The sequence below is a fragment of the Scyliorhinus canicula genome, chromosome 2 (genome assembly GCF_902713615.1).
Source record: "Scyliorhinus canicula chromosome 2, sScyCan1.1, whole genome shotgun sequence".
Taxonomy (NCBI): domain Eukaryota; kingdom Metazoa; phylum Chordata; class Chondrichthyes; order Carcharhiniformes; family Scyliorhinidae; genus Scyliorhinus; species Scyliorhinus canicula.
In genome coordinates this window covers 15215367-15234107 of record NC_052147.1, presented here as the reverse complement: position 1 = coordinate 15234107, position 18741 = coordinate 15215367, and the positions used below count along the sequence as shown (strand labels likewise).

Sequence of the window (18741 nt, the reverse complement as noted above, 5' to 3'; positions counted from 1 at the left end):
AAGATAAAATTAAACCTGTGACTAGTATAATAATTCTAACCATCTCGTGTTGCCTTTGCACATCGAGATACTCTACTTGCTTGTATTGAAACAATTGCAGTCCTCCGTTTGTAGATTCTGGCTTCAATACATTAGCAAACTACAATGAGCCGATTACCAACGTGTCTGGGAAACCGGTCACTCTAAGTCTAAGCACATGCACCTTAAAAACTGTGTTTCCCGACCGAGAAAGCATTGATGAACCATTGAATTTCACTTTTATCAGTTAATGTAATATTTCACAAGTTGTACCCGATTGAACATCCAAATCTCTGGGTTTATCTTATTTATCTACTTAATGTATTTTCTGCATCTGATTGTGTGTGGAGAGCATAAATGCATAGGCCATCCTTGGAAAATGTCAATAAACCTGAAGCAGTATGTTGTTTCATAGAAAGAGCCAGTTGGCCCATTATGCCATCATATTGCAAGAGCTATCCAATTAGACCTACTCCCCATTCTTTCCCAACGCCCTTCAAATTTCTCCTATCCTTCCTTAAAATTAAAATGATTCTGGGGGAGGCGCAGTGGTTAGCACTGCTGTCTACAACACAGAGGGCCCTGGGTTCCTGTCCATGTGGAGCTTGTACATTCTGCATGGGTCTCACTCCGACAACCCAAAAAGATGTGCAGGGCAGAATTGGCCACGCTAAACTGCCCCTTAATTGTGAAAGAAGAATTTGCTGATTGCAATCACATTTAATGAATAAGCACCAAATCACTGAAAATATTACATTTTCAGTCACACTATTGCATAATGGTACAAAATACATTTCCAATAAACTACAAAAATTCCTTTTTAATCAGTAATTCTACATCCTATCATACAATTGCTGAAGAAAACTTAAGGATTCCCCTTTCATACCTTCAGCAGCAAGTGGACAGATACTCACACACGTAAAGGTTTTGGTTTGGCCATCAGCATCAGGAAGACAAATGCCAAGGTCCAGGATATTGTTATACCACCATCTATCAGCAATGACAACATGATATTGGAGATATTTGATTGTTTCCACAATCACTAGCATTCTGTCGTTTGATGCGGAAATCATCACAGGCTAACTGTGAAATAATAGCAACATGACGGAGGACACCAAACTACGAATATACCAAGCCCGTGTTCTGAGCATACTCCTTGATATTGATGAGACGTGGACAACATTTGCTGGGCAGGAGAATTGGCAGAACAGTTTCCACCTTTGCTGTCTCTGGGCAGGACAAGGTCACCGATTCAGTGGTCCTGGAGTGTGCTAATTCCATCAACTTACACTCATTGCTAAGCCAATGGTGTCTGCACTGGCTCAGCCACATTCGTCGGATTGATGTAGGCCATAGAACTAAAACCATCTGTATGATATGTATGTGGCCACTGGGTCACAACCTCCTGGACATCAATATCTTCGCTATAAGGTCACCTGCAAGTGACATATGAAGATGGCGGAAATTAACACTGACAACGGGGATACAATCACTGATGGCTGTGACCTCTGGAGGCTGACTGTTTTCAAGGACATTGTAAGAGGCAAGCAGAAACAAAAATCTCAGCTGACCAGGAATTGAGCCTAAAGAAAACAGGGCAGAGAATCATGCATCTTCTCAGCCCACTGGCTACCTCTGCAATATGGCAGACACTGAAAATGCCAAAGTAGGGCCCCTGAGTCACAGCAGTTGATGCTTAACACAGAGTTTACCATCCCAGCGTGAACCATCATTTCACAAGATGGAAGGCTGCCACCCCTTTTATAGTCTTCCTTCCTGCAGTTTGGATCATTCGGCCTAGCCTTAAATATATCTTTTAGGCCTCTGTGAAACGATTGTTGCCTCACAGCACCAGGGACCCAGGTTCGATTCCAGGCTTGGATCACTGCTGTGGGGAGTCTACATGTTCTCCCCGTGTCTGCGTGGGTTTCCTCTGGGTGCTCCAGTCTCCTCCCACAAGTCCCAAAAGACGTGCTTGTTAGGCAAATTGGACGTTCTGAATTCTCCCTCGGTGTACCCGAACAGATGCCAGAGTGTGGCAACTAGGGAATTTTCACAGCAACTTCATTGTAGTGTTGACGTAAGCCTATTTGTGACGTTAATAAAGATTATTATTACTAATAAAGATTATTATGACATGACCTCAATCCCTTGCAATTGCACCACTTTCAGTTCCAGTACATTAATAAGCAAGCTTTTCCTCTGGCTATGGTTTGTTGAATCCTATTAGGCTACTAGTTCCTAGGTTTTGGCTGCAGGAAGTAATATTTATTGTTTAAGACACCCATCCAATAACTTTTACTCAAACCTCTTAAAAATTGAGTAACTATCCATTCAAAACTTTAAAAATTATTTTAATTTGAAAGACTCGACCGTTCTGATCTGATTCTAAGCAGGTTTTTTTTTTAAATGCAGTAAGAAAAAATAATCCTTATTGCTATGGAGACTGAAAGTGGAGGTCGGGTTTAAAGAATGACTCAGCTTCACAACGCATCAAAACTGGGAAGATCAAGATGCAACATTTTAAAATACTTAAATTATATTCTTTGCGCATAATCAGTTGAGGTAGCAGCAATGCTATTATATTTGTTTGTAACGGATAAGAAATACATTTTATTGTTTGTGTTTTCTTTTTGCTCCTTACACGAGAGGCTCTGAGCACAGTAGCAACACTGTTGAGTTTGTGCATTATTCTCTCTGGGCTCTGATCCTCTAACTTGCATTTACATAGCACCTTTGATGCAGCAAAAATAGCCCAAGGCGCTTGACAGATCTTTATCAAGCACACGCTCCTCCATGGCATCAGCTGTATAATCTCAGCTCTTACTGTCAGAAGCGCGTCCCTTTATTCTTCCAAATGTCTCCGAGTTTTATTTCCAAAGTCACTTCCTCAGGCGAGAAGATCATTTTTTTCCAGAGTTTGCCTCAGCAAAATCTTTGAACTGATTTGCCGTCCAAAATAAAAGACTTGTCCCAAATAATTTTTACTTTTGATATACATTGGGGGTCTAGTGTTTTGATCCAATTTTTAAACTTGAAAATTCCTACTTTATTATCAAGACACTAATGCAAGTATGAACTCTTTGGCAAGTCATAACAAGTGGCGTTAAAATTGCGAGGCCTGTATTTTTACGTTTGTGCTAACCTTAGAAGCTTTCTGAATGAGGCTCTTGCCAAAGAATGCAGAAAGGTCCACAACCGCGATATTCTTCTAACATTCTTGTTTCCTGCCCATTTTCTTGTTGATGTCATTGTTGTGATTGACAGTTTTCTTGAAAAATAACACTATATCCATTCATCAGTGAGGCATCCATGTTTGTAAGATGGTCAACTCGCACTGTTTTCTATGGAATATGTATATTGTATATCATAAATTGATCCTAATCAAAGGTACATTATTATAGCTCAAAATTTGGATCCCGATAACACTTGCGCAAGTTTAGAACCATCGGCTTTGCAGGAGAATAAGATCAGGTGTCAAACGCACAGAATGGAATTAAGCAACTTGGATACGGATCACTGTTCTGATCAGTTGTTCCTGTGTTGGTTCATTTAGCAAGACTGATTTTAATTTTAACAATCTCAAAATCTCACTCTGAAAAGCAATTATCATTGTATCTATATAATTAAAGTGATGTCCAGCCACTGTCTGTTTCCATCATTCCTTGAATAAAAGCAAAATACTGCGGATGCCAAAATTTGTTTAAAATAGAAACTGCTGGAAAAACTCAAACAGGTCTGGCAGCACCTGCAGAGAGAGGAAACAGGAGTTAACGTTTCAACTCCGCATGGCAGGGTAGCACAGTGGTTAGCACTGCTGCCTCACAGCGCCAGGTTCCCAGGTTCAATTCCGGCCTTGGGTAACTGTGTGGAGTTTGCACGTTCTCCCCGGGTCTGTGGTGTATTCCTCCAGGTGCTCTGGTTTCCTCCCACAGTTCAAAGATGTCCAGTTAGGTGAGGTTTACAGGAATAGAGTGGGGAAGTGGGCCTAGATAGTGTGCTCTTTGGAGGGTCAATGCACCTGATTGGCCGAATGGCCTCCTGCAGCACTGTAAGGATTCTATGGGACCTGAAGACCTGTTGAGATTTTCCAACTTCTTTTATTTTTCTTATAGATTCCTTCTCAAATTAAAAAATAAATAAATTTAGAGTACGCAATTCATTTTATCCAATTAAGGGGCAATTTAGTGTGGCCAATCCACCCAGCTTGCACATTTTTGGGTTGTGGGGGCGAAACCCACGCAAACACGGGCAGAATGTGCAAACTCCACACATGACCCAGAGCCGGCATCGACCTGGGACCTCAGCGCCATGATGCCGTGCTAACCCACTGTGCCACCGTGCTGCCCCGATTCCTTCTCAAATCTGATCAGCTTCTTGTAATCACAGTTCATAAATGCATTACCATAACCCTGTTTTCAAATAACCAATCTCCCTTCCTACCAGCCATTCCCACTGATGATTCGAGGAATCTGTTTCCATCACCTGGCCCCAATCCCGTTTCCCCATGTCTACTTGGTATCACTGTTTGATAACCACACTCCCTCCAATATCCCAAGCCCGTCTGTCATTAACCAATAATAGTTAATTATTCCTGTTTAGTCCCCTTAATTCGGAGAATGTGGATGCCCTTCAAATTCAGTCTGACAGATGAGCGGTACAATTTTCTGATGATTCTACATACATGCAGCTATAGCTTCACATCTTTTTTTAAAATAATTTTTATTGAAAAATTTTGAATTTATATATCAAACCATACTAAAACCAACAAAATAATGACAACAATCATGAACTTCGCCCCTCAATGAACAACCCAACATATTAACACCAACTTAATTAACACAATGTTAAGTTACATACCTAGCGGGAAAAAATAGAAACTATAGTAAGGAACACCCCCCCTTGCCCCCCCCCCTCTCTCTCCCCCCCCTCTCCTCCCCCCCCCTCTCTCCCCTCCCCCCCGCCCTCCTCCCTCCCCCCCCCCCCCTCCTCCCCTCCCCCCCCGCCCTCTCCTCTCTCTCCCCCCTCCCTCTCTCTCCCCCCCCCTCTCTCTCGCTCTCCCCCCCGCCCTCTCTCTCCCCCCCCTCTCTCTCCCCCCCCCTCTCTCTCTCCCCCCCCCACTCTTCTCCCCCCCCCCTCTCTCCACCCTCTCTCTCTCCACCCCCTCTCTCTCTCTCTCTCCACCCCCTCTCTCTCTCTCTCCCACCCCCTCCTCTCTCTCTCCCCCCCTCCTCTCTCTCTCCCCACCCCCCTCTCTCTCTCTCTCCCCACCCCCTCTCTCTCTCTCTCCCACCCCCCTCTCTCTCTCTCTCCCACCCCCTCTCCTCTCTCCCCCCCCTCCTCTCTCCCCCCCACCCTCTCTCTCTCCCTCTCCCACCCCCCTCTCTCTCTCTCTCCCACCCCCCTCTCTCTCTCTCTCTCTCTCCCACCCCCTCTCTCTCTCTCCCACCCCCTCTCTCTCTCTCTCTCCCACCCCCCTCTCTCTCTCTCTTTCCCCCCCCCCCTCTTCTCTCTCCCCCCCCCCCCCCCCCTCTCTCTCTCGCCCCCCCCCCCTCGCCTCTCTCTTCCCCCCCCACTTCCTCATACTCTCTCTCCCCCTCCCCCATCCCATCCCTCTCCTCTCCCCCCTCTCTCTCTCTCTCCCCCCCCCCCCCGCTCTCTCTCTCTACCCCCCCCCCTCTCTCTCTCTCTACCTCCCCCCCCCTCTCCTCTCTCTCTCTCCTCCTTCCCCCCCCCCCCCTCTCTCTCTATCTCATACCCCCCCCCCCCTCTCTCTCTCTCTACCCCCCCCCCCCCCCCCCCCCCCCCCGGGTTGCTGCTGCTATTGACCAAGTTACCTATCTTTGAGCCAGGAAGTCCAGAAAAGGCTGCCACCGTTTATAGAACCCTTGTACTGATCCTCTCAGGGCAAATTTGACCCTTTCCAACTTTATAAATCCCGCCATGTCATTGACCCAGGTCTCCACACTTGGGGGGCCTCGCATCCTTCCACTGCAGCAAGATCCTCCGCCGGGCTACTAGGGACGCAAAGGCCAGGACTCCGGCCTCTTTCGCCTCCTGCACTCCCGGCTCCACCGCAACTCCAAAAATCGCGAGTCCCCACCCTGGTTTGACCCTGGATCCAAACACCCTCGACACCGTCCCCGCCACCCCCTTCCAGAATTCTTCCAGTGCTGGGCATGCCCAGAACATATGGGCATGATCCGCTGGACTCCCCGAACATCTGGTGCCACCCCCAAAGAACCTACTCATCCTAGTCCCGGACATGTGGGCCCGGTGCAGCACCTTAAATTGGATGAGACTAAGCCTCGCACATGAAGAGGAAGAGTTGACTCTCTCCAAGGCATCCGCCCAAGTCCCGTCCTCTATCTGCTCCCCAAGTTCCCCCTCCCATTTAGCCTTCAGCTCCTCCACTGACGACTCCTGCATTACCTTATAGATGTCAGACACCTTCCCCTCTCCGACCCACACCCCCGAAAGCACTCTGTCCTTCGTCCCCCGCGAGGGCAGCAAAGAGAATCCCTCTACCTGTCGCCTAGCAAACGCCTTTACCTGCAAGTATCTGAACATGTTCCCTTGGGGAAGTCCAAATTTATCTTCCAGTTCCCCCAGGCCCGCAAACCTCCCGCCAATAAACAGGTCCCTCAATTTACTGATGCCCACCCTTTGCCACCCCCTAAATCCCCCATCCTTGTTCCCCGGGATGAACCGATGATTGCCACCCAATGGAGCCTCCATCGAGCCCCCTGTTTCCCCCCTATGCCGTCTCCACTGTCCCCGGATTCTTAGGGTCGCCACCACCACCGGGCTCGTGGTATACCGCTTAGGGGAGAGCGGCAACGGCGCCGTTACCATGGCACCCAGGCTCGTACCTCTACATGACGCCATCTCCATTCTTTTCCACGCCGCCCCTCCCCCCTCCATCACCTATTTACGCACCATTGACACATTGGCCGCCCAATAGTACCCCAAAAGGTTGGGCAGCGCCAGCCCGCCTCTATCCCTCCCTCGCTCCAGGAAAACCCTCTTCACTCTCGGAGTCCCATGTGCCCACACAAAGCTCAAGATACTGCTAGTCACTCTCCTAAAGAAGGCCCTGGGGATGAAGATGGGCAGGCACTGAAAGAGGAACAAGAATCTCGGAAGCACCGTCATTTTGACGGACTGCACCCTCCCCGCCAACGACAATGGCAGCATGTCCCACCTCTTGAACTCCTCCTCCATCTGATCTACAAGTCTGGTGAAATTATGTTTGTGAAGAGTCCCCCAGTCCCTGGCCACCTGCACCCCCAGGTACCTAAAACTCTCCCCTGCCCGCCTAAGCGGAAGCCTACCAATTCCTTCCTCCTGGTCTCCAGGGTGCACCACAAACACCTCACTCTTGCCTAAATTTAGTTTATAACCTGAAAAGGTCCCAAACTCAGCTAGCAGCTCCATCACCCCCGGCATCCCTCCCACCGGGTCCGCCACATACAGTAACAGGTCATCGGCATACAACGATACCCTATGTTCCTCCCCACCTCACACCAAACCTCTCCACCTCTCTGAATCCCTCAATGGCATCGCCAGCGGCTCGATTGCCAATGCAAACAACAAGGGGGACAGGGGGCAACCCTGCCTGGTCCCTTGGTAAAGCCGGAAGTACTCCGACCTCCTCCCATTCGTGGCCACGCACGCCGTCGGGGCCTCATATATCTAATAAACCCTTCACCAAATCCAAACCTCCCCAACACCTCCCATAAGTACCCCCACTCCACTCTATCGAAGGCCTTCTCCGCATCCAGCGCCACCACTATCTCTGCCTCCCCTTCAATCGCCGGCATCAAGATGACATTCAACAATCTCCGCACATTCGTGTTCAGCTGCCTTCCCTTCACAAACCCTGTCTGGTCCTCGTGTACAACCCCTGGCACACAGTCCTCTATCCTGGTGGCCAGGATTTTTGCCAGCACCTTCGCATCTACGTTGAGGAGAGATAATGGCCTGTATGAACCACACTGCTGGGGGTCCTTGTCCCTCTTTAAGATTAACGGGATCAGCGCCCGCGACATCGACGGGGGAAAAGTCCCCCCTTCCCACGCTTCATTAAGTGTCCGCACCAGCAAGGGGCCCACTAGGTCCACAAACTTTTTATAAAATTCCACCGGGAACCCATCCGGCCCCGGTGCCTTCCCTGACTGCATCTGCCCGATCCCCTTAACTAGCTCCTCCAGCTCAATCGGCGCCCCCAACCCCTCCACCTGCTCCTCCTGCACCTTCGGGAAAGAAAGCCCATCGAGGAACCTCTCCATTCCCCTCCTCTCCCCCGTTGGCTCCGACCGGTACAGTTCCCCGTAAAAGTCCTTGAAGACCTCATTCACCTCTACCCCCTTCCGCACCACATTCCCACTCTTGTCTCTCACTCCAGCAATTTCCTTAGCCGCATCCCGCTTGCGGAGCTGATGAGCCAGCATCCTACTCGCCTTTTCACCATGTTCGTACACTGCCCCTTGTGCCTTCCTCCACTGTGCCTCCGCCTTTCTAGTGATCAGCAAATCAAATTTATTTCGCTTCACATCTTCAACACCAGCCTAATATCATTAGCAAAAAAAAAAGTGCAGTAACAGAATCCAGATGTTTCCTCAGAGAAACAGGAAAAACAAAAATAAAATACTGAGGTATTTTATCCTACTCTTGTGTAGGATAAATACCAGCAGGGATTGGTTTTTGGACAAGTGTTTCAATGCTGTAATTCCTATGCAATTCTCCTGTGGCCTCCAGCATTGTTATAGAGCTGTGTTAGCAGACATCCAGGGCAGCACATACACTTGGAAATAAACAAAACAAGAAAGGGAACATCTTACAAAAGCAGGAACTGTATTCCTTTGTGTTCTGTGGTACAGTACTGCAGTTCAGAAGCACTGTTTTTCCAGTGCCATGGGCTGTTTGCCTGTTGCTAATTGTTAGGAAAACAAATGCTGTTTTATGGGATTTATATTTGTATTGGTAAACATTAGAAACAAGGTATAGTTTTAAATGCATTTAATGTTTCTGTGCCTGGAAGGGTAAACCTATAGTTAGATTCATGCTAGACAAAGGTGTTTGTATGTGTGGAGATTACTTTGTTCCAATTGTGTTTCTATTGTGCTTAGATGGGGTTACGGCATAAAGAATAAACCAGCAGTGGGAGCTTAGCAGCTGGGGCCTTGTAAGATAGAAAAGCCTTTTAAGTTTTTGTTTTAGCTGAATTTGTGGTCAGTTGGAGACAGCACCTCAGGGAGTGAACATCTCTGCCAGAAGACTGGACAGGACGGGAGCTGCAAAGAAGCAAGCTTCCTAGAGTGCAAGTTACAGTCCAGATAACCAGGAAATTGGGACAGAAAGAGTGTTTCAAAACAACTGGAGTTAAGAGATCAGAGACCAAGGTATTGTTCAGAAGAATTAAAGGAAGAGTAAACAAAGTGTTCGGAGTTAAAGAGACAATCTTGATAACTAGGTTTCATGTGGGACAGCAGACTTCAGAGATTAATGAAATGTTTGATGTCATTTTTGAACAGTCTGGGAATCGAGAGTTAAAGTAATTGTGAGCAGTTTGCACAGCAGTCAAGACAAGAAATCCTAAAGAGCTTGGTGTGAAATCCTGGACTGGGTTTGCTGTTAAAAGCGGAGCAGAAACTCTATTTAAAAGTGTCACTTGGGAAAGCCTGGTCTGGATTTCAGAATGTATATCACTAAGGGAAAGCATCATTATGTGAGAAGATTTTAAAGTGCTTTTGGGAGTAGAGTTTGGAAACTCTCATGTGACAAACACCTGGAGGGATTTGGAGGAGACAGCCATAAACATTCGCTTGGTGTTCAGAGTGGATAGTGCATATGCACAGTCATCCTGTGTACTTAAAAGGGACTTTGTGTTAATGAGACCATTTTAGATTGAGACATACTTTGTTAGTCCTAAACTCATGTACAATTGTTAAGCTGGGGGGGGGGAAGTAAGGCAATATTGTATCATAATCCAATATTTTTGCTTTCCTTATTAAAATGTCTTTCCTTATTTTGCTTTCCTTATTAAAATGATTTAATGGTCCTTTGAGTCTGTTCCTCCATGTCTTATTTTTAAAGAAATTACGGTCTTTAGAACCAGGGTTCCATTCTGAGATCTTCCTGGCCAGTTATAACATCGTAACACTAATCGAGAGGCAAAAGTTGGCCCCAGAATCATTTATCATTCAACAGCAGAAGCGGTGTGCTTTCTGACTCAATAGACCTGGGGCACAGTCTACAATTTTGCACAGGATATTGCAATTACATTCTGCTTCAGGGTTACAGTTGCAGGCACGGACACTTTATGACACAGGAGGCTACAATTCGGCCATCGTGTCAATGGCATTGATGCAGAGCTATCCAGCCTCATCGCACCACCTTCCTGCACAGGGTCCATAGCCCTACACATCACGACTCTTCAACGAAGCATCCTTTTAAATGTGACGAGGTATCTGCCCCTACCACTCTTTCTGACAGAGTTCCAGATCCTTACCACCCTGTGGGTGAAAAAATATTTCCTGATCTCTTTAGATGTATGCCGCATCTGCCAAGGTAAATAAATCATGTCTATTTACTCTATCTCAGCCCTTCATAATTTTAGGCACTTCAATTAAGTCACCCCTCCCAGTAGTCAAGCTGCACGTTTTAGCATAATTTCTCTGCTCTTATGCACAATGCTTCAGCTTAAGGAAAGATTGCCTTATGCTTTCTTAAACGCCTCATTGATCTGTCCTGTAATCTTTAAGAATTTGTGGGCAAATACTCCAAGGTACCACTGATCCTCCACATTACACAATATCGTCCCAGGTATTGCGCATTCTCTAGCTTGGTTGCACCTCCGAATATGCATTACTTCACGTAAACCGCATCCACCGCGGAAGGACACTAGCCGCACATGGCCAGGAACACCGCCATCTGCTGCTTCCCTCCAAGCCACACACCACTAAGACTTGGAACGATAATAGTCATTCCTTCACGGGATCAAAATCTTGGAACTTCCCAGCAGCACTGTGGGAGTACCCATGCCAGATGGCCTGCAACAGTTCAAGGCAGCACACTCACCACCACCTTCTCATGGGCAACATATGCTGCCTTTGCCAGCAGTGACAACACCATACAAAATAATAAAATTATCCCTTCCTTTTTTAACCGAACGTACAACGTTCGCGGTCTCCAAATGTCTGACACCCTCCATGCCTGGAGCCAGGGAGGATTAAAATAGGATGATCCCTAGCTTCTTCCAGCAACCTGGAAGATATTTCTAGGCCTGGCAGTTTAAAGGGCAGCACGGTAGCATGGTGGTTAGCACAATTGCTTCACAGCTCCAGGGTCCCAGGTTCGATTCTGGCTTGGGTCACTATCTGTACGGAGTCTGCAAATCCTCCCCGTGTGCGCGTGGGTTTCCTCCGGGTGCTCCCGTTTCCTCCCACAGTCCAAAGATGTGCAGGTTAGGTGGATTGGCCATGATAAATTGCCCCTAGTGTCCAAAATTGCCCTCAAGTGTTGGGTGGGGTTACTGGGTTATGGGGATAGGGTGGAGGTGTTGACCTTGGGTGGGGTGCTCTTTCCAGGAGCCGGTGCAGACTCGATGGGCCGAATGGCCTCCTTCTGCACTGTAAATTCTATGATAATCTACTTGCACAAAGGTGTCAAAATATTTGTTACTTTCCCTCTGACACTGTTTATCCCACCAATATTTCACTTTCTTCTTAACAGTGACATAACGATCAGCCCCGTCTTTTTTGAAGAGAACAGCTAAGTATTCATTAAGAACCTTACCTGAATCCTCCACCTCCAAACATCGAGTCTCTGCTAATCTACTCTTTCCTCGGTTATCCTCTTGCGCTTTGTACTCGTACATTCCACACCCGTACTCTTTCATGCTCCGATTTCTCCTTTAATTTCACCTCACTAATTCTCTGCCTTTTGTTTTCAGGGCAAACCTTCCCATAAGGATAGCGACCTCAGCCTTGTTGAGCTGGAACCTATTGGGCCTGTACAGATCTCACCTTGCCCACATTTGCTCCCAATGCCGGAATGTAAAAACTCACCCTCCTGCATCACCTCTCCAGACACCTTCATCTGCTCTATTCTCCTATTTCTGTATTCATGGGTGCATGGCCTTGAGCGTAACCCCGGTTTCTTAATCCTTAAAATGTGCCCGCATGACCCCAATCTTTTTTCTACATTATGGACCAGGGACTCTGGCCATCTCTCTCTCCCAACACCTTCCAAAATGATTGGTGAACCCCTTGACCCTGTCACCAAGGAGGCAACAATCCTGGAATAACAGCTGCTACCACAGAAATGCATGTCTGCTCCACTAACTCTGGAATCAGTGATAACTATGGCTTGTGCGGCACGGTAGCACAGTGGTTAGCATTGTTGCTTCACAGCACCAGGGTCCCAGGTTCGATTCCCGGCTTGGATCACTGTCTGTGCGGAGTCTGCGTGTTCTCCCAGTGTCTGCGTGGGTTTTCTCCGGGTGCTCCGGTTTCCTCCCACAAGTCCCGAAAGATGTGCTTGTTAGGTGAATTGGACATTCTGAATTCCCCTTTGTACCCGAACAGACGCCGGAGTGTGGCGACTAGGGGCTTTTCACAGTAATGTCATTGCAGTGTTAGCGTAAGCCTACTTGTGACAATAAAGATTATTCATTAATCTTGATATTCTTATTCCTACCCTGGAAAGCGGAGCCTTGAATGCTGTCAGGGTCTCTTGGCCTGGGCTGCACTCACTGGGGGAAACCTCTTCCCCATCAGTACTCAGAACCAAATACTGGTTACAGAGCATGAGGCTCTTATGGGTCTCCTGAACAGCCCACCCACCTGCTCTTTTGTGCCTGACTGGCTATGTCACACAGTCCCTCTGTGGGATGGCCACCTCCTGAAATGTGCTATCCACGCATTAGAAAGCTATGCAGGGTGTGAGAGGACAATAGCTTGAACTTCAATCTGAATTTCGCCGGGACTTAGTTGATGGTTACCAATGCCGAATTCTAAAACTGGCGAAAGATTGTAGATTTATGTATATAAATTTAAAGTACCCAATTATTCTTTTTTTTCCCAATTAAGAGGCAATTTAGCATGCCCAATCCACCTAACCTGCACATCTTTGGGTTATGGGGGTGAAACCTACGCAGACACGTGCAAACTCCACACGGACAGTGACCCAGAGCCGGGATTCAAACCTGGGTCCTCAGCACCGTACCAGTGCTAACCACTGCGCCACGTGCCACCCCCAAGTTTGTACACTTCCAAAGCACTCACACCAGCCAAGTAACACCTCAAAGCAGTTTCCAGAGCAGAGGTCACAGTTGAGGGGCGAGGTAGACGGTTTGCAGCCTCTGTTTGCAGAGTGCGGTGTTCATAACCAAAGCAGTGCTGGAGAGCTAAATCTGGAGGGAGGAAGAAAAGGAAACGGGGCGGACCTCCTGCTCTGTGGGTTCAGATGAGAAACTCCACAGATAATCACCTTCCAATACGGCCACAAGTGTTCTGCGGCCCACCGTGCTTAAAAGTGTTGGGGAGACACAGTTTTAACATTTTTTAAAAACTTTACCGAGGCTGAACAACATTTCAGATTTACAGTCATTTATTTAGAAAAGTGGACGTTGGTACCATTAAGTTGTCCAAACATAAATTATCTGCTTCAAAAGCATATTGCAGACATATGCAGGTACACCCATCCGTCACCGAGGACAGTGACACGCCTCTTAACAAAATAAAACAGGAGTGCGATTAGAACCAAAAATAAATGAAGTATTCCAAGAGAGATCAGACTTTGGCAACGGCCAAGATAAAGTTCAATGCTGCTCCCAGTCAGTCAGTCAATGTTCCTGATTTTGGAATCCCAATGGTTTCAACCTTTTATGAAACTTTAACGGTTATTGAAACACAGAATGAAATTCCTTAACACGGAATATTGCAACGAGAAACTCATGACCATCTCATAGTTACAAGGCAAGGGTTTGAGAGGCTTTTAGACCCTGCATTATTGGTGTACAATATTTACATTTCGTAATCGTGTTTCTAAATTCTGCAGTGCCATTTTTCTTGTGAGCAATCAAAGATGTCACGCAGACATTAGACCTGAAACAATAGATTTTTTTTGCATTTATAATTCCCTGTCCCGAAGGTGCCAAGCCAACCTGTGCTGAGAGGGGACAATTCCATTGGACAAGTCACGACCCCGTTCATGCGAGTGACCATTCTTCATTCGTGAGTCAGGCTATTCCAAGAGGAAAATCACAGCCCCGCTTCATTCGGTGGTCATCTCGCATTCACATTTAATCAGGGAGTCACTGAATCATGATCAGGAGAAGCCCCCACCCCACCCCCCATCTCAGCTGATCTGGCAACTGATACCGCCCCACTACCGATCATGGCAAGAACAGGGTTGAGACCTGGGCAATTCAGTCTGTATGACTCACTGACATTCATCCAGCTCGCCAAGCAGGGCCATTGGTTTCATTCCATATTGTTCCATGTTGCTCTTTAACATTCCTATCCAATTCTTGGCACTTGTTGGACCACAAAAAGATTTGTTTTCTCAACCTCCTCCAGTGCTATCAAGAAGGTTGAAGTGGGGGGTGGGGGGGGGGGGGGGAAGATCAGGAGCACCAATGTGTTTGCTGCCCTTCAACATAATTGGGTCCAGAGCTCACAGTGTAGATTGCAGTGAAGGGGAACTCTGAGGCGCACACCCCTAACCGTATTACACTTGAGCGGGTCAGGCTCCTTGGGGGTTCTGAATGCTGGTCTCAAGATAATAGGTGGCATGACCATCGTTTGATTAACGCAAGTACAGCAAAACTCACTTGTCCTTATCATTCCAGAGCCACACACATGCAGCTAGCATTTCATAGAATCATAAGAGTTTGCAGTGCAGAAGGAGGCCATTCGGCCTATCAAGTCTGCACCGGTCCTTGGAAAGAGCACCCCACCCAAACCCTCACCTCCACCCGATCCCTTTAACCCAGTAACTCCACCAAACGTTTTGGACACTAAGGGCAATTTAGCATGGTCAATCCACCTAACCTGTGCTACATTGCCGCCCATTTGAACTGGATTCTAGTTAGGGGCTTGGGGAGGGGGGGGGGGGGGGCATTTAATGAGGGGCGCACAAAGCCTTGATTGAAATCCATCACTAAACCTACCTGTTCGCTGGAAAGGGACAGTCATCAGCTCTCTCAACTTGGGGGCACAGGCCACTCACTCCTCCAGGCTTGCTGTAGCTCTCGGGATGGTGGAGGTACACAGCTCGGAGGATGGCACGAGTGGCTTCGCAGGAACAAAACCTTAACAGGGCAACTTACTGAGCCTGGGCCATGGCGGACTGGATATACCGAGGATTCGACGAGTACCACTCATTACCGGATCCACAGGTTGAGCTGCTGAGAATGTCATGGCTAACGAAAGTTCATTGTAACTCAGCGAGTGAAAGCAAATGGCTCACAGCAAATAAATACTGGACAAGTTCTTTTTCTTCACTGCTGCAAGGAGAAAAGTGGTCAAAATATGCTTCGTTTCGTTCATGCAGCAAGTCATCAGGATTTTGCATTCATGGGTAAATACTTCAGGAAGAACGAGATAAAGAGAAACATACCCACTGTTACTCTTTCTCTTGCATACTCAACAGGTGAATCCATGCCCAAATTAGTCATGTTATGAAACGAGAGAAGCAGTGAAGCTGGGATCAAGGAGGACAGTCTGATTCTCCTGGGCAGCAGCTTAACCACTGCAACATTCCTCAGGCACTGTGGAACGCACCACCTCCAGCTCAAAATAAAAAGAGCCCACCGGCATTCACTGTATTATCACGGTAACCACCTCCTCATAAGAATGTCCAGCAGTCGCTATGGTAACCAGGTGGTGCGGCTGGGGTAGAACCACGACAGATGCCGTGGTCGCCGTGCAGGAAACCGGAGGGGAAGTCTCAGGTAGCACTTCTGGTGGGAGAAAAAGGAAAACAGACAAACATTTTCAATACATAGCCTCGAAAGAGGGTTAAATTGTGACGGCGGGTTACATCGAGAGTTCGGAAGAGGAGTCCTATCTGGACTCAAAACGTTAACTCTTGTTTTTCTCTCTCCACAGATGCTGCCAGACCTGCTGGAGTGTTTCCAGCATACTCTTTTTAAAAAAAAATTTTTTAGAGTACCCAATTTTTTTTTTTCCCAATTAAGGGGCAATTTAGTGTGGCCAATCCACCTACCCAGCACATCTTTGGGTTGTGGAGGGTGAAACCCACGCCAACACGGGGAGAATGTGCAAACTCCACACGGACAGTGACCCAGGGCAGGGATTTGAACCCGGGTCCTCAGCAGCATAGGCAGCAATGCTAACCACTGCGCCTCCGTGCTGCCCTGTTTCCAGCATTCTCTGTTTATATTTCATATTTCCAGCATCCGTAGTATTTTGCTCCCAGCTGCATATAGATTTCAACACCAAAAAAACTGGGGGTGATCTAATTTGACCCGTTTAAGGGAGTGGACAGGGTAGCTTGAGAGAATCCATTTCATCCGGGGGGCAGAGTCCTCAACAAAGGGGCTTGTTCAACAGGAGGTGGGGGCAGGGGGGGGAAATGATAGAGCAGGTCAGCCCAGGGGAGGCAGCTGCAGAGTAGCCACCAGCTCAGGAACCCAGGTAGGTTCCCCAGTGCACCCTTCAGGTAAGGTGCGCAACACTGGAAGAGGGAACAAAAATAAATAAATAAATGGCGCAAAGCATACAACTCTTAAATTTTCAACTCGAGTTGGCAAATGTGGTTGAACACATACCCTCCTCCGCTCCAAGTATACTGTGTGGTAACACCAAAGGCTGTGCTTCCAGGCTTGATGATGGTGCCACAGTAGCCGTGGCTACCGGAAGTCCAGCAGGTAACTCTGGCTCATTTGCCACACCAGTGTCGGCCAGTGGGTTTGCTTCTGAAGAAAGAGAAGGGAGAATGGGAAGGTCACCACGAAGAACTGTCACGTATGATATAACCACCTTCTGAAAGATACAGCGGGCACTATGCTGCATGCTAGTATTATTTTGCAAATCTTATCTTAAGACAACTAGTTGGAAGGACAGTGACGCACCCTCTTTCTCAGACAATAGACACAGATGCTCCTCTGCTGGCTCATTGAGTCTATCCAAACATAGTGTTAGGAAAAGAAAGGTAGTTTTAAGGGATTCATATTTGTATTGGTAAACATTGGAAATAAAGTATCATTTAAAAGGGCAGCACGGTGGGGCAGTGGTTAGCATTGCTGCCTCACTTCACCGAGGTCCCAGGTTCGATCCCGGCTCTGGGTAACTGTCCATGTGGAGTTTGTACATTCTCCCCGTGTTTCACCCCCCACAAAAAAGATGTGCAGGGTAGGTGAATTGGCCATGATAAATTGCCCTTAGTGTCCAAAATTGCCCTTAGTATTGGGTGGGGTTACTGGGTTATGGGGATAGGGTGGAGGTGTTGACCTTGGGTAGGATGCTCTTTCCAAGAGCCGCTGCAGACTCGATGGGCCAAATGGCCTCCTTCTGCACTGTAAATTCTATGTATGTAACTGGGGCTTTGTAAGGTAGAGAGGCTTTTTTTTTTAATTCCAATTTAGGGGCAATTTAGCGTGGCCAATCCACCTACCCTGCAAATCTTTGGGTTGTGGGGGTGAGACCCACACAGACACGGGGAGAATGTGCAAACTCCACACAGACAGTGACCCGGTGCCAGAGGGAGAGAAGCTTTTAAGTTTTGGTTTAGCTAATTTTTTTATTTTTTTTTTATAAATTTAGATTACCCAATTATTTTTTTCCAATTAAGGGGCAATTTAGCATGGCCAATCCACCTACTCTGCACATTTTTGGGTTGTGGGGGCGAAACCCACGCAGACACGGGGAGAATGTGCAAACTCCACACGGACAGTGACCCAGAGCCGGGATCGAACCTGGGACCTCAGCGCCATGAGGCGGTTGTGCTAACCACTAGGCCACCGTGCTGCCCTTGGTTTAGCTAATTTGATTGCAGTTGGGAGATAGGTTGTAAGAGAGAAGGACACGCGGACAGCTCTGCTAGACGTAGCTGGTTTGAGAAGGCTAAAGAGGGAACATCTCTCTCAGCCTTCTTAGAATAAAAGGAGCGATGGTTAAGAAAGCAGGTTTTGGATATCGAGGGCGCGATCTACCAGCTGCGTCACGTCCCCGTTTGCAACGCCGCTGATAGATGCCAAGAGAGGCCTCTTCTGGGACCTACGTGGCTTGCCACGCCTCGAAAGATCTAACAGGATCTCGCAAGATGTCGCGATTTGGCCTCACTCTAATATGCAGCTCACCTGATCTACCCGAGGCAATGGGATCTAACCCCTTCGCTTCAGAGGGCTCAGGCAAGTGCCATTCAGTATCGGTCCCCACAAATGGAGACCAAGTGGAAAGGCACTTGGGGGGGGGGGGGGTCTCCAAAGAGATCGGGGATTGGCCTTAGGGCAGGGTCGCACTGCTGGTGCCACCTGGGCACCGGAATCCTGGCAGTGCCATCCACGGCTGGTTTAGCTCACCAGGCTAAATCGCTGGCTTTTAAAGCAGACCAAGCAGGCCAGCAGCACGGTTCGATTCCCGTACCAGCCTCCCCGGACAGGCGCCGGAATGTGGCGACTAGGGGCTTTTCACAGTAACTTCATTGAAGCCTACTCGTGACAATAAGCGATTTTCATTTTCAGATGCCAGC

At 47.7% G+C, this 18741-nt stretch overlaps 2 protein-coding genes across 13 annotated transcripts in view; one reads left to right on the top strand and one right to left on the bottom strand.

Annotated features, from left to right (window-relative positions):
• The window catches only part of fam161b (FAM161 centrosomal protein B), a 40578-nt gene extending 40309 nt beyond the window's left edge, over positions 1–269 (top strand). Inside the window, exon 11 of the mRNA XM_038790450.1 lies at positions 115–269. Coding sequence (XP_038646378.1) covers positions 115–269 — 155 coding nt within the window. The remainder of the gene's footprint in view (positions 1–114) is intronic.
• znf410 (zinc finger protein 410) overlaps positions 1–18741 on the bottom strand; it is a 78966-nt gene that overhangs the window by 30067 nt on the left and 30158 nt on the right. For 6 of the 12 annotated variants that reach the window (XR_005457473.1, XR_005457470.1, XR_005457472.1 and 3 more), the window contains exons 10-11: positions 16820–16966; positions 15197–15988 (exon numbers count right to left, since the gene is read on the bottom strand). Coding sequence is in view for 3 of the 12 variants with exons in the window: in XM_038773957.1 (XP_038629885.1) it covers positions 15846–15988; positions 16820–16966 (290 nt within the window). In the remaining 9 variants the exon portion in view is untranslated. Of the gene's footprint in view, positions 1–3163; positions 3290–13614; positions 15989–16819; positions 16967–18741 lie in introns of those variants that run through there. The other 6 variants (XM_038773957.1, XM_038774005.1, XM_038773998.1 and 3 more) reach the window with 3 other exon arrangements.